The 15,236-nt window shown below is 31.6% G+C and overlaps 1 protein-coding gene across 5 annotated transcripts in view; it reads left to right on the top strand.

Moving 5' to 3' along the window:
* The window catches only part of CBLB (Cbl proto-oncogene B), a 217,524-nt gene that overhangs the window by 160,635 nt on the left and 41,653 nt on the right, over positions 1–15,236 (top strand). For all 5 annotated transcript variants that reach the window (XM_012544469.3, XM_023498954.2, XM_023498952.2 and 2 more), the window contains exon 13: positions 4,712–4,806. In XM_012544469.3, coding sequence (XP_012399923.1) covers positions 4,712–4,806 — 95 coding nt within the window. The remainder of the gene's footprint in view (positions 1–4,711; positions 4,807–15,236) is intronic.

Below are 15,236 nucleotides of genomic sequence, written 5' to 3'. Positions count from 1 at the left end.
TACAGTATCAAATTCAGCCACTTTAACTTTGAAAGTGAGGATACTGTCTGTCAAATATATTTATTTAATACTTTGTGCTAGTGTGTGAGAGGCAGAGGTCTGGGCTTAGAATCTGTTTCCATGATTTAATGTTTTTGAGACCTTGAGCAAGTCAATTACTCTCCATATATAAAATAAAAGCATTAGACTAAATAACCTTTGAGGTCTGTTCCAGAGCTAATTTGATACTCTTCTTACTGTTAAGACACTATTTTAATTGTTACAAAATATAGGAAAGGGATAAAAAAGAGTCTTTGCCTTCAAAGTATATTAATCTTGCCAAAAAGATGTGGAACCATCTATATAAATGTATAACTGGAAATACAAATTGTCATGCCATGACTGAATTTATGGTAGAAATAGTAGATTATTTGGGACACGCTCTTAAAAAAAAAAACAAAATGTGATTTCACCAATGTGGAAAATTTTAATACCAAGAAAAGTTTCTCTACCAGTACAGATTGGCAGCTGATCAGTTTAGAATGATTCTGATATTAAGAGATTGACCTGTGCCACTGAAAAGTAGTTCCTTGACTAAGGATACACATATTGGAGGTCAGTAATGAACCAGGCCATCCAAACATTTAGAAACAATTGGTGGATGTTATGCTATACAGTTAGGAATAATGCATTCACCTTTGAAAGGTAAGTATTCTCTGTGTGCCCATGAATAAGTTCCCTCACTTATTTCTCAAAGTGATTTAGCTATGATAAGAATTAATGCCCATATTAATTATTTCTGTGAAGAATTAAGAGTAATTTCTAAATGGGTGCAGAGAAAGATTTGCTGTTATACAGCCTGTTCCCTGTTTACTTAATGTAAAAGGTAATAGCATTTTTAATATCACAGTGGGTAAGGATCTTGAAATGCTGTTTCAGACAGAATCGCAGTACACTTATATATGGTTCACTTATACATAATAAGTTTTAGCAAGTACACATACATAATGATAAGCACGTTGAAGTGATTTCTTTAACCAGAGCACAGGCTGTACTTTCTGACATGGATCATTCTCTAAATTATAGCTAAGAGATTTGAAGCTTTTCATATCAGCTCTTTTCCCCCTTTATGATAAAGAAATTGCCTTTTAATGTTCTATGATAAAGATTTAATACAGTTTCAGATAAGGAAGAGAAATCATTATAGCTATTTAACTAATTTTCTAAGTAATGAATACACCCTTTCCCCAAATGTTTATATATAAAATATACCCCTCCCCATATACACACATCATTTCTGCTTCTATTAAACAAGAAACAATGATCTAGGGGTTGGAAAAAAAACATTATAATACATACTTATAAATAGATACATGTACATTTTTAAAAAGTGTGCCCTATGAATTGGTCTACTAATTCCAGACTTCAATTTGGAATAATATCCCCAAAATCAGTGCTTTCACCCATTCAATTCACTGCCAGGCATATATTCCTAAAGTGATTAAAGACAGGGTGAAAAGACCAATTCAGAAATATTTTAATATCATTTTTTTGGGTTAAAAGAACTGTTACCTAAAGATGTATCTTGCACTTCTGGAATTGCTCAATAAATTATTTTATATGAATGTAATGAACTATTATTTCACCATAAGAAGTAAAAAACACGCTGCAGTCAGAGAAATATGAGAAAATTTATATTCATTACTAGAAAATGAAATGAATAGAACTCAGAAAACAATATTGAAAAAGCAATATTTAAACTTAAGTTTGAAGCACAAGAAGTGATTGTTGCAGTGTCTAGTCATGTTTCCAGAGGATCTAATGATCCTCTGGATAAAGCAATGCTACTCATTTTTGAAAGTGCAGAATGAAACAGTTTCCCTTATAGCTAATGTAGGGATTTGTTTTGATAATTTATTACAAGGATTCTTTTTTATTTTGAGTGGGATGGAGGTATAGTGGAGGGAGATAGGGCCAGAAAGAGTGATGCAAAAAAGAAAAGTCTCATCTAAGTATTTTAATATACAAAAGAGAACAGAAGGAAGTTCAAATGGAAGCAAAAAGAACAGCCTTGAAGCTAACATGTTGAATTTATTATATTCTGTTTTTTTTAAAGCAAGCTTTATGCATTAGAGATGTGCAGTTTTTTATGTAAAGATGTTCATGTTTGTTGGTATTCAGAATAATTAAAAAATAAAATTATTCCGAAAAACTATACCTTCCTACCACTTCTTTTATTTTGTATTGTTTTATTGTCAAGTTAATGTGATCATAAATAATTACTTGTGTTTTGATTGGTTAGTAAATATAAATAGAGAGAGAGAACATACTTTGAACATTTTTTTTTCTTCTTGAATAGTCTTTTTTCTAGGTTTTCATGACTGCTCTTTCTTGGTTCTAACTTCCTTGTCTAACTGTTGCTTCTGGATCATCTTCAGTATCATGGATTGTAACTTTATATGTACCCCAAAGTATTGCCCTGAACGCTCTTCTTTGTTTCTATTGATTCTCACTTTGTGACCTTAGCTCCCATGAGTTCAATTACCATCTCTATATAAATTAATTCAGTATCTATATATCCAGGTTGAATCCTTCCTGAGCTTTAGTCTGATATCATGAAGTAAGTATATGACATTTCAAGCTGAGTGACCCATAAATATCTCAAACTTTGCTTAACTCATTAATATTCCCCAAACCTACTCTATTTTTGAACTTCCCAGTTTCTTTCAGGAAAATCACCATCCTTGAAATCTTCCAGGTTTACAAACACTGTGTTATTATGCATTCCTTCCTTTCCTTCACTCCATGTGTCCAGTTACTGAATCTTGTTTCCACATCTCTTGCCTCTGCCCCCTTCTAAATATGCATACTATATAGTTGAATAACTGATCACATCTCTACTAAACTATTACAGAAATCTCCTCCTTTATTTCCAACCTTTAAATCTTTCCCTACTGAAATTCATCTTCCATAGAACAGCCAAAGTGATTTTTCTTATGTCCAGGTATGACCATGTTACTTTTCTACTTAGTATATCTGCTCTAATTAGAATTATTAATTATTAATCATTAAAATGATTAAAATATTAAATTCTTTTGTTGGCTTTCAAAACCCTTCCCAAACTGGCCAACCTACTTATCTAACCTTATTCTATATATTTACCTGTTTTGAACTCCTTGTGTCTGGCCAAACTAGTCTTGCTATTATTTACACATAGCACTACTCATTTCTGGGTCTTTGCATTGACCACCCCCACATCTGCGATACATTTACTCATCCTTTTTAGCCCATACAATTTCCTGTATTTAGTCTGTATATATTTTCTGTATAACACCGTGCATACATGTTGTGATCTACACTAAACTGTAATAAGTTCCGTGAAAATCAGGACTGTTGTTTCTTCTCCTTTGTATCTTTAGTACCTCACACAATACCTACTACATTCTATGTGCTTAAACAATGCTTAGTAACTGATTGTATGTATATATAAATATATTCATATTTAGATTAGGAAAAAAAATCATGCTAGTCCATCTTTTTTCTTAGCATATTCCTTACAGAGAACTAACTTTCTTACTAACTTTCCTTTCAATTTAAATTTGTGCCTATAAAAACTTTATCTTAATTTGAATTTTAGCAAGTATACTCTATAAACAAATCCAGATAAAGATCTTTTATACTTATTTAAATGTGATATTTGTTAATCAAGATGACAAACTATTGGTTTTGAAAGAAGTTCAACTCCCACCTAGTTGTTAAAAACAACTGAGATGGAATAGAATTGCTCAATAATTAAAAAAAAATAATGACAGATGGTTTCAAAGAAACATGAGATGGTGATTTGTATGAACTACTACAGAGTGAAATGAACAGAAACAGAGAACAATTTATACACTAAAAATTATAAAGAAAAACAACTTTGAAAGACTTAAAGAATTTGGTTGATACTATGACCAATCACAGTGTCAGAAGACTAATAATTAAACATACTATCTACCTCCTGACAGGGTAATGGATCCAAGGGGTAGAATGAGATGCTTTTCTGGACATGGCTAATGTTGATTATTATTTTTTTGGCTTGATAATGCCTATTTGTTACAAGGATTGTATTTTTTTTTAATTGGGAGAGGATTGGAGAGGGAAAGGAAAATTACCAAAAAATTTATCAAAAAGAAGAAGGAGAAGAAAGAGAAAGAGGAGGAGGAGGAGGAGGAAGGAGAAAGAGAAGAAAAAAGGAGAAGGAGGAGGAGGAGAGAAGAGAAGAAAAGAAAAGGAGAAAAACATTTTTAAGCACAAGAAAGGGAATAGAAACAAGAAAGTTTCATAAGGAAACTGGCAAGTTTTGAAAGTTAAATTCTAAATGTATTATATACTTGTTCTAAAAAGACAAGATGAACATATTAGGGATTAGTGGTTTCATATAAAAGAAGAAAATTATGTCAAATTTATAATTAACAAGTCCTGTCCTTCATTAATCATGGGATTTACTTTCTTTCTTGCTAATAATACTTAATTTATTCTTAACAATAAATAAGAATAATTGAACTGGATTTGACCGTCTCCTTTTTGGTTTCAGTGGAATTTGTAAATACTACATAAAAATGAAGCATAAATATGAAATATTGAGTTTCACCTTTGTCAGTAATTAGCATGATTTGGGTCTAATTTTTTTTTTTCAAAACACCTCCAGAAAGTAGACTATTTAAAGTAACCAATTGTTCCATTTTTTCAGGTCTTTTCTAATGGTCACCTGGGAAGTGAAGAATATGATGTCCCTCCCCGGCTTTCCCCTCCTCTTCCAACTACATCCTTCCTTTCTAACCTAAAGTAAGTTGTATTGAGATTTGGAAATCACTTGTTAAAAATGGAAACCATTATCAGTTGCCTTTCCTCAAAGAGAATTTAATATAAATGGGCAAGAAGTAACAAAATAGCCTTATAATACAGTTATAAATGGCAAATTTTAATGATTCAGATTGTTTTGATTTTAATACAAGAAAAATTACTGAGTATGATTGCATTTAGCAGAGAATGGGAAGCATAGGTTCTAAAGCAAGGGAATACTGATGAAAACTATATTTTATGAAGATTATTTTATTCCATCATTTGTAGATTTCATATATCTATACTTTAATGAAACTTGAACTTTTTTAGATAAAAATAATCTTTCTAAAACACAGTTTTCACCACTACTCAATGAAATTAATGAAATTGTCATAATTAGTCTATACTTTTAGCATTCTGCTTATTAAATTTCTGTGGGGAAGTGGAATAAAACCTCTAGGTGTGTGGGTCATTTCATTTTTATTGAACTATAATTATCTGGTTTGTAGATAAGTGAAATAAGAATTAGCAAAGTTCTCATGAAATTTATTTCATTGGCAATTTCCTAACCCATAAAATTTCTAGTGAATCTAAAACTGTCCAAGTGTATACATTTTTCCATTACCTCTTATTTTTCCCCAGAAGCAAAATGAAATTGTATTGATTAAATAGAGGAGTGTTTTAATACTGTATTTTCAACACATTGAATTTTACATTTTCCAGTAATGAACATTTGCTGTAATCTTTTTTTATCATAATACCAATTATAATTGGAGGTTTGGTAAATTGACTTGTACATCTCATAATTGGAGACTCTAGTTCATGTTTTAGCTATTTATCCACACAATTTCTCTTTTCCTAGGTAAAAATAGTAATGTTGGCTTTTAATGACTCAGGTGTTCTGTGTACTGAGATGACAAATGACATAACAGAAAAATCATTAGATAGGGATGTAGCATTGGATCCCAATCATAGAATTTTAGATTTAGAATTAGAAGAGATTGTAGAGATCATACACTTTTGTCCCATCATTTTACAGATTATGAAAAAGAGCCCCAAAAAGAAAAGTGACTTTCCCAAAATAGTAATTATCCAAAATTTATTATGTGGAACTCAAGCCCAGGTTCTTAAAATTCCAAGTACACTACAATCCAAATACAGTAAACATTTGTTAAGCACCTAGAATGTCCTGAACACTGTCCTAACTACTGGGGATACCAATAAAAAAGACAATCAAGATTCTTCTGGTCTTAATGATAGAAAACACACAGAAAAGGAAGCTTAAAAGAAGATTAAGTGGAAAATGTTTGATGATAATGTAGTCAAAGGCAAACAATATAGCCATTGAAAATGAAGAGTTGTCTGAACTTCTAATCTCTAGCTAAATATTGGGAGGATTTTAAAAAATTATACCCCTGTCAAAAAGGCACAAACAACTGAGAATCCTGATGAAGTATAAGTAATAAAGCTGATAAAATCATTGCTATGATGAGTTCTTTGGGGAAAAACCCAGATCTGTTTTCCCTAAATTTGGTCCAATTCTGTTATTAAATATGTGACTTTGGACAAGTTATATCACTTCTATGTGTTTTAGCTTTGATTTATATAAAAATGAATTTAGACTGGATAATTGCATGAATCTGTTAGTTGTAGAAATCTGTGAATCTCCAAATGCTTCTCACAGACCCATGTGGTTTCCCTTTCTATTAGCATGCTTTTTTCCTTCCCGCTAAGTGCTCTCAAGAACTTTCCCCTATACTGCTTCTGGGCTCTTGATGAAAGATTTTCTGTCAAAAGCACATTTTGTAGAAAAACAAGAGTAATCGTAAGATCTGGGTTCTACTCGGACATTTGCTGATTCTTATTGTAAAATGTTGAATAGGTTCCATAACTTCTTTGGGATTCAGTTTCATCATATGTAAAAAGATGTTGGACTCCCTGACCTGTAAATTTCTTTCAAGTTATCTCTCTTAATATAATTTATTTATCTTGAAATTTAATATAATTTTGATCATATGGTCCTGATTACTTTTGTAATTCACATTAGCTTTATTAGCTCTTTTTTTAGCCTGTTGAAATTATTAGTCATACTTAGGCATGAATATTTGATATTGAAAAAAAAAAACTAAGCACATACTACCAACCACTCTCTCTCCCTGCTTCCTATACACACATACACACACACACACACACACACACACACACACACATATATATATATGTATGTATGTGTATATATATGTATACAGATAACACACACACATACATACTCACCCATATACATATCTGTATTATATCAGAGTACATAGTTGGTGTAGTGGATAGAATGCTGGGGCCTAAGTTCAAATCAAGGGCATTATTATTAAAGTCATGCCTAAGTAACAAGAAATAGGTTCTAAAATGCATAATTTTATATTTCCCTCTGACTCCCAAAGAGATTCTTTTCTTCATACTATCTATTTCATATTCCTATCCTCCTCTCAATGTCCTTTGTGGTTTTTGTAACCTAGTTTCTCTCTTCATCTCTCATCCCATATCAGTAATTGCCAATTGCATTTTTTCCCCAACTAGATTATTTCAAATTGAACCTGACCCCAGCAGAAAAAAGAATTCATCTTCTTCAGCACTGCCTACCAATTCTCCCCAACTCACCCCTTTCTCAGACATATTTTGGTCTAGGGTCCTGCTATTTTTTTTTTTGATAAAACATATTCAAAACCATTTTGTCATCCCCATAACCAATAAGTTGCCAAGTCATTTTGATTTTCCCTCTCCAATATCTCTCACTCGCCCTCTTTTTCTCCTGACATGCCCACCACCCTCATTTAGCCTACATTGCCTTCTGCCTGGGTGATTGCAAAAGCTTCCTTCTTAATTGATCCACTTGTCTATAGTCTTTTCTCTCTCCAGTCTGTTTCTCCACAAAACTGTCAAATTTTTTATATGTAAAACACAGGTCGCTCTTGTTCAAAAAGCTTTAGTGACTTCTTATTATCTCTGCAATCAGATACAAACTCTCTGTTTGGGATTTGAACCCCTTAACAATCTGGCTCCAGCTCCTTCTAGGATAATTAAATACTATTTCCCTTCATGCATGAATCCCTCATTCTAGCCAATTGGATCTAATTGCTGTTTCCTTTACATGAGATTTCGTTTCAGTGCTTTGGCTTTCCCCTACCAATAATGAATTTTCCTTCAACTTATGCCAATTAAAGTGTCCAGTAGACTACTACATAAAGTTTTTTCTTGGTAGTCTTCAGTCTCCAACCCTGCAATGTTTGGGTTTGCTTTTTTTTTTTTTTCTTTTTAATTTCTTCATTTACGTAAATGTTTACCACCAGTTGAGTATAAACTTCCTGTGGGCAGGAACTATTTCTTTCTTCTTTTCTTTTTTTAAAATGTATCCCTAGTTCTAACTGTCATGGCTAGAATACATTAGGGGCTCAATAAATGCTTTTTGAATGAATTCTTTTCAAGGCTTAGATGTCACTATAGGAGATCCCCACTTATCAAAAGAAATTCACAGTAGTGGTCAATGAAGATTAAATAGGTTTAGAGGAGAAACATTTGGAGGAATTAGAGGGAGAGAAAGTTAGTTCAAGATGTAAAATGATGTAAAATCAAATATTATAAAATACACAATATATTGTGGATAACAGTAAGTATATGTGTATTTACTCTCATCTGTGATAATAATCTTTGGATGGATATCCTTTACATTTCTTAGATTCTGTGATTTATAACCATAGAAACCTGAACAAGAATTCCAGTATTACCTATTACTTGATTATTTAGATTAAGAAATAGAACAAAGTTTCTATCAACTTAAAAAGCAAACAAACAAAAGAGCATCAACAACAAAATTGTCATTTTCCAGATGTGAATAGATCTGGTGCTTCATAGAACAGTCCTGGCTACTTAGCTAACAGTAATGAACTAATACACTTCTCTTAAATTTCCAAGCCATCTTCTAACTGTTTGAATTCCTAAAGGGTAAAGGAAATTTAGTATTCTTTTGAACAATAGTATCCAAAGTAGGGACTGGGACTTTGCAGTTATGATAGGGGACCTGGCTAGACCCAAGGGAAGTATGATCAAAAAAAGTAGAGTCTGGGAAGACAGATTACATCTTACCCTCACTTCAGTTCACCAATTTTAGACTTGTCTGCAACAACCACAACTTCACTTATTCTTCAATACTGCCCCAAAGTACAATTCCTTGTACAGTGTGAATTCTGAGCTTGGGAGCCATGAACGGGGAGGCTGAATCAGACCCTTACTCTTTTTCATTCGTGGGAGGATCGTGAATGCCACAACAGAATAAGTAGGCATGGATGGGTAAGAACATGCACTACATATATTAGAATATATTTTTCCTCAAACCCCCAATTCATCTGCCAAACTTCCCAGTTATCGTCAGTGGTACTCCCATCCTTTTAGTCATGGCTTTTCACTGCCTTATTGTCATTTTTGACTTATAATTTTCTCTCATTCCAAATGCCCATATTCTTTCTGATGATAAAGCTTGTCAATTCTACTTCCAATCTCTTCTATTTTTCTCCATCTTTCTTTTGATACAGCCACTGCTTTAGCTCATAGTCTTACCACCTAGAAAATGACAACACACCCTAATTGTAGGATTTCACTCTTAACCAAAAAGCTATTGCTGAAATGCAAGTCTGACCATTTCATGTTCTTTTTCCTCTTTAATAGACTCCATTGGCTCTCTATTAACTCTCATTTCAAAGATTATTTTATCTTTAATTCATTTTCAGTTTCAGATTTTTAAAAAAGTTTTACAATGAAATAATTAGCAATATAGTAGTATGAATAGGTAGGTAGGTAGACAGATAGGTAGGTAGGTAGGTAGGTAGGTAGGTAGATAGATAGATAGATAGATGTAAATATGCACATATAGGGAGTGTGTACTCAAAAAATTTTTATAGGACCTTGTGATCAAAAAAGTTTGTAATTCACTGTAGGTCAATAGAATTAACAAGAAAATAAAATAGCAAGAGAAAGGAGAAATGACTCATATAATATTTGTTTTACTATTTCACATACATATATGCATATACAGTTGCACACCCATAAAATTTTTATACTTTTGTAGTTACTTGATGTGTTTTTTTTAAATAAGCTGTTTCATTTTTATCTGCAATGTAAAGTAGATGAAATTGTCTCAAATTTTATACTGATTATTTTGTTCAAATTATAAGAAATAAGTTTCTTTAAGAGAAATGTAAGAGCATGTGGGGAAAAATACCTAAAGGCAATGATGTTGTACAAAGTGAAATATATATGTAAATTTATTCTTATATAAATACATGCATATGTATAAGATGTGTGTATATATCTTTCCTGGAGAAGTTTCCTTTTCCATTTACTAATTAATCCTATATTAATTCTTACATATAAGCTAATTGCCCCAACATTTTTCCCCTTGCTTTCTTCCTAACCTTGGTGATCTTCTTTTGTTTTAAGGTGATGTGCAGGGCTTTTTGTCTCACATAAGCAAGAATGTATGTGATAAATAGTACCAGCAAATCATTTATTCAGCTCATCCAGTGTTCTTTTTTCCATGAAATTCTTTCTTCCATTGATTATGTATTGCTGTGATTTGTGTGGATTTGCTTTTGACCCAAGGGAAACACAGACTATTCAACAATCACTCCTATTTTTAAATGAATGAAATTGGGTATAAAAAAGATATTATGGTTCATTTTCTTGCCAAAGAAGGAATAATTATTTTAAGGTAAATTTTCCTAGTGTTTTAGTTATCCTACTATAATACATAATTCAGGTATGCAAAGCATTGTCACTCATCATTTTAATAGCATTAATATGTCAGTCAGTATACTACAAATATATGCATACTGTTTTCTTTTCATGTAGCATTTTATTTAATTGCCAGTGAATATAAGTTGCCTATTACTTTTTGTGGAAGCAGGATAGTTGAAAGATAATTTAGAAGCAAAGGACTTTAATTCTTTAATATTAAGTCCTAAACATAATTAGGGTTGCCTTTAGAACCAGTGTAAAGTATAGAGCTCAACAAATTTGTTAGATTCCAACAAAGTCTTTTTTTTTTTGCTTTTTATTTTTCTATTATACTTCAAAAATCCCTTCAATGCTTAAATCTAAATAACAAGGCAACAAACCCACCAGGGGACTCTTTTTATTCAGATTGCTATAGTCAAAGATTATGAAACTTGAATTAAAAGCAACCCCCGAAGCCATCTAGATCAACCCATACAATATATCTAACAATAATCATCCATTCTGTGCCTGAACCATCACTAGTAATTATCAGTTCACTACTTACTGTGGACATCTGTTCCATTTTAGGCACTTCTAATTGTCAGTTGGATTTTTTTATATCAGGTTGCTATCTGTTCCACCCTTTGTTTCCAGTTCTGCTCTTTAGGATCAAGTAAGACACATTCTCATCTTTTTTGTACATTATAGCACTTCCAATACTAGAAGTAATATTCTTGTATATCTTCTCTTCTTTAAGCTAATTGTCTTCTAGTTCCTTCAGCTGATCCTTATATTCTGATTTCCAGTGCCTTCCACTAGAGTTTTCCCTTGTGCTTCAGAGATGGTCAAGGCCAAATACAGTGACATGGTTATGTATTTTACTTTGGATACTGCTTCTGTTAATTTAGTTTGAGGATTTTCTTTCTGTTCTGCTGGAATCTTTTTGAACCCTCATTCTGTCATTCAGTATGTTTTCTATTCCTCCCAGTTGTTTTCATCCCCAAACTTGATAGGAAACTCATTTCTTCTATTATCCAAGTTCTTTTAATCCTTTCTAAATAGAACCAAAAACTTAGGAACAATCTTTGAAATATCTTTACTAATACATAATCTCATAAAATTCCTTTCTCTGAAACAGATTAGAAAAATAGTGAAGGTAAAAAAGAGAAAAAAGAAAGAAAATTATATTTGTTATAGGAAATGCATTATCATTCCTTTAAATTATTTTCCACAAATAAAGTAACAGTTATTATGCCATAACAATTCACAATCTAATTTTTCTATGTTTTAATACAACCTTCTCTTTCGTACATGTGAAGAGCTGAATCTTTGTCTTCCTCTCCTCATGAATTGTTCATTTTCCCACAATAGGGAAAATTGTAGGGCTAGGGGAAAAGACTGTGATTAAGATCTTGAGATGTAGCATCTACATTTTGTTAAAAGTGAAAATGTTCATATTTCTATTCCTATCCCTATGTGAAATCAGTGAATTGAATACTGGTATAATTGCTTTACTGTTCAAGTACCAGATAGGTAAGTTCAATAATGTTTTGTGGTGAGCTATTCCATATAGTTTGCTCAACAGTTATTGGAAATTACATCTTCTATAGGAGGAAAATAAATTTCTCATCTCTGATCTCTCATTCCAGGCCAGAAAGCTTTAAGTGTTAGTAAGTGTGATATTATTCTTTTATGAGACCTATATTTGGCAACTTTAGTGTGTGGTAGAGAGATTTTTTTTTTACTTCTAATAGTTTTTTGTGTTTTTTTTTTTAAACCATATGTTAGTAACATATGTGTGCTTTTCTTGGATCATAGAACTTCCCTCCCCCACCCCTTGCCCTTTCCTTTCCTTTTCTCTTAATCTTACCTTGATATTTTGGGGGGGGAAATAGGTTTGTGTGGTACAAGTGCAACTATTCTCTCATACACGAGTCTAGTTTACTTTATCTACATTCTGGAATGAGTATTCTTGTGGTAGACAATGGGCCAAACTGATCATTACGCCTAGATTTTGAAGCTATTTTCTTACTTTAACTAGTGATTATTATTAATCTAATCACTTTCTCCCTCTGGATCTCTATTTATTCGTCCATAAACTAAGCGTTTGGACCAGGATCCCTCATATTTAAAATTTTTATGGTTCTAAGTTCTTCAGTATCTTTTTGAAATTGGTATCCTATATAGTACAAAAAAATCTAAAGTAAGAGATTAGCTGGTCCAGAAGATTCAATTCAGTTAATAAAAATTATCTTCTGAAATGCATCTGAGGAGACATTTATCTATAAATGATAAGTAAGATATGCTTGGATAATGTTGTTTTTATGTGACAAATGGGTCAGCTCCACAACATTCAACCCTCTTTTAACATGACATAGTAGAGAACAAGAGAGGGTTGAATCAAATCTTTTTAAATTACTAGTCATTTCAACTCAGTTTTCTCTACTTTAAAATAAGGATAATGATATTTGCTACAACACAGAATGTTTGTGAGGGAAGTGCTTTATAAGCCACTAATAAATGTGAGTTATTTTACACTTTTATGGGTTGTGGAAAAATTCAATAAAGACTTCACCCTTTGAGACTAGTGATGGTTCTTGTAATTAGGAAAATAAGGATCTTGCATGGTATATAGCAGCAATATAGCAGACTCTATTATGAAACATATATATGAGAGAACAAATATGTATGACTTCAGGTTATATTTCAGATTAAATATTTCCATTATGTAAAAGTTTAATAAAGATTTAAGTAAAGTAATAGGGAGTATCCTCATTGTAATCCTACACTTAGATAGAATTCACTTGAGTGAAAATCACTTCTCTTTTCCTAATCCAGAATGGTTTGTTAAAAAAAAAAAAAGAGAGAATTTTATTTGGGAGTTGCTTAAATGAAAGGAAGAAACACTGATTAGCAAACTGGAATAGAGTTAATGTGTAAAAAATATTACACAGATTAAATTAAGTGTAAGATGACGATGACACTAGCCAAAGTTTAAATAGCCCCACATTAGGAAGATAAGATATTCAGTGACTAAAGGGTTTGAAGAATGAATCTATCAAAGATAAGTATTTGTTGATTGAAGCCATAATACCAAAAAAATAAACATCTATTTTTTCCTTTGAAGTTTACCTGGTTTTTGTGTGCAGGTATAAAAAGGCATAGATTTATTCTTTTTTTCATTTATGGTTCATATCCAGTCAGAACATAGTTGGAAGGGCACTATTTGTTTGAATCACAGCATACAAATGTTTTTCACAATGCAATGTAGCCTTTGAACATTTAGTAAATGTTTGTAGACTATTAAAAAGAATATCAAATTATGATTTAAAATTAAAATTGCAGGATGGGTTCTTGGCCAACTTTAACTGGGAATCAGTCAGATCTCATTATTTCTATTTTGCTAATCTGCTGACCCAACAGCTTTTCACAAAACAAAATGAGTCATTGAAAATTAGTCTTTGGAAAAAAAATTAACATTTATCCACTACTAAAAATAAATAGACATATGAATAAATGGTGAATGTTCCTAAACTTAATTACTTCTTTTGTCACAAATTTTATTTGAGACCTGAATTGAGTGTCAGGAATGAAATTATTTGAGAGAGAGAAAAAAGGTGTTTCCATGGAAAAAATTCAACTTTTGAGAAATTTGTGTCAACCCTAGCTTATTCATTTTATTGCATAAACTAATTTCCTTCTGATCCCTTGAGATTTATTTTCAATAATTTTGTATGTGAATGAGAAATATTATTTATTAATATAATCTGTTAATTCATAAATCTTATATCGACATTATTGAACACATTATCATATTAAAATTACTTAATCTTCTAAGTAATATGTCCTCGTGAGAAAGTCACATATGAAATGTTATTATAACAAAAAACAAATCTGGTTAGCTTGAGCCCTAGTAAATATTTTTTTTTATTTTACAAATGTCATTTAAAGAATTATCATCCTTAACTTATAAAGCTAATTCTCTGAAATTACTTTGAAATGATGAATTTTAGACTCTCATAGACCCACAAAGTGAAAGGTGAACTTTACCTTTCATCCTTTCATTCATTTGCCAAACATTTTTCAAATATCTACTGTGTCCAAAAAAGTATGTTAAATACCATAGGGATAGTAGCAATTCACCTTTATATGGTGATTGGAGTTTTACAAAGTGCTTTTCTAATAAAACCTTTCAAATATTAATATCCTAATATTACAGAAAGAAAGTTGAAGCTTAGGAAGTTCAAGTGAGTTGTACATGGCCATAGAACTACAAGGTAGTTAAATTTTTTTAAAAGCTTGAATACAAACCTTAATTCTGCTATAATAAAAGAAGAAAAACTACATGTTCTCATACACTTTAGAGTCTCTCTATCCATGGTAATATATAATAAGAAAACTGAAATTAATGTTATTTTTAATTTATTATACCTAGTTGGAGGAATAAGATATATTGTTGGAAGAGATGGCAGTTTTAGCTGGGCCTTGAAGGCATAGGTATGATACAAGTAAATGGAATTAAAGAAGTCAGAAGGAAGAACCTGTACAAGAAATCATAGAGCATTTAAGGAAAGGAAGCTAGTCTAAATTGGCTAGAAGACAAAATGTAGGAAATATTAGACTGTAAAGATACATTGGAATCAAATCAAAGAAAGCTTTTTAATATTAATCCC

This window comes from Sarcophilus harrisii, chromosome 3 (assembly GCF_902635505.1).
Source record: "Sarcophilus harrisii chromosome 3, mSarHar1.11, whole genome shotgun sequence".
Classification (NCBI taxonomy): Eukaryota; Metazoa; Chordata; class Mammalia; order Dasyuromorphia; family Dasyuridae; genus Sarcophilus; species Sarcophilus harrisii.
The sequence above is the reverse complement of the archived record's forward strand: the minus strand, read 5'-3'. Positions and strand labels throughout refer to the sequence as shown.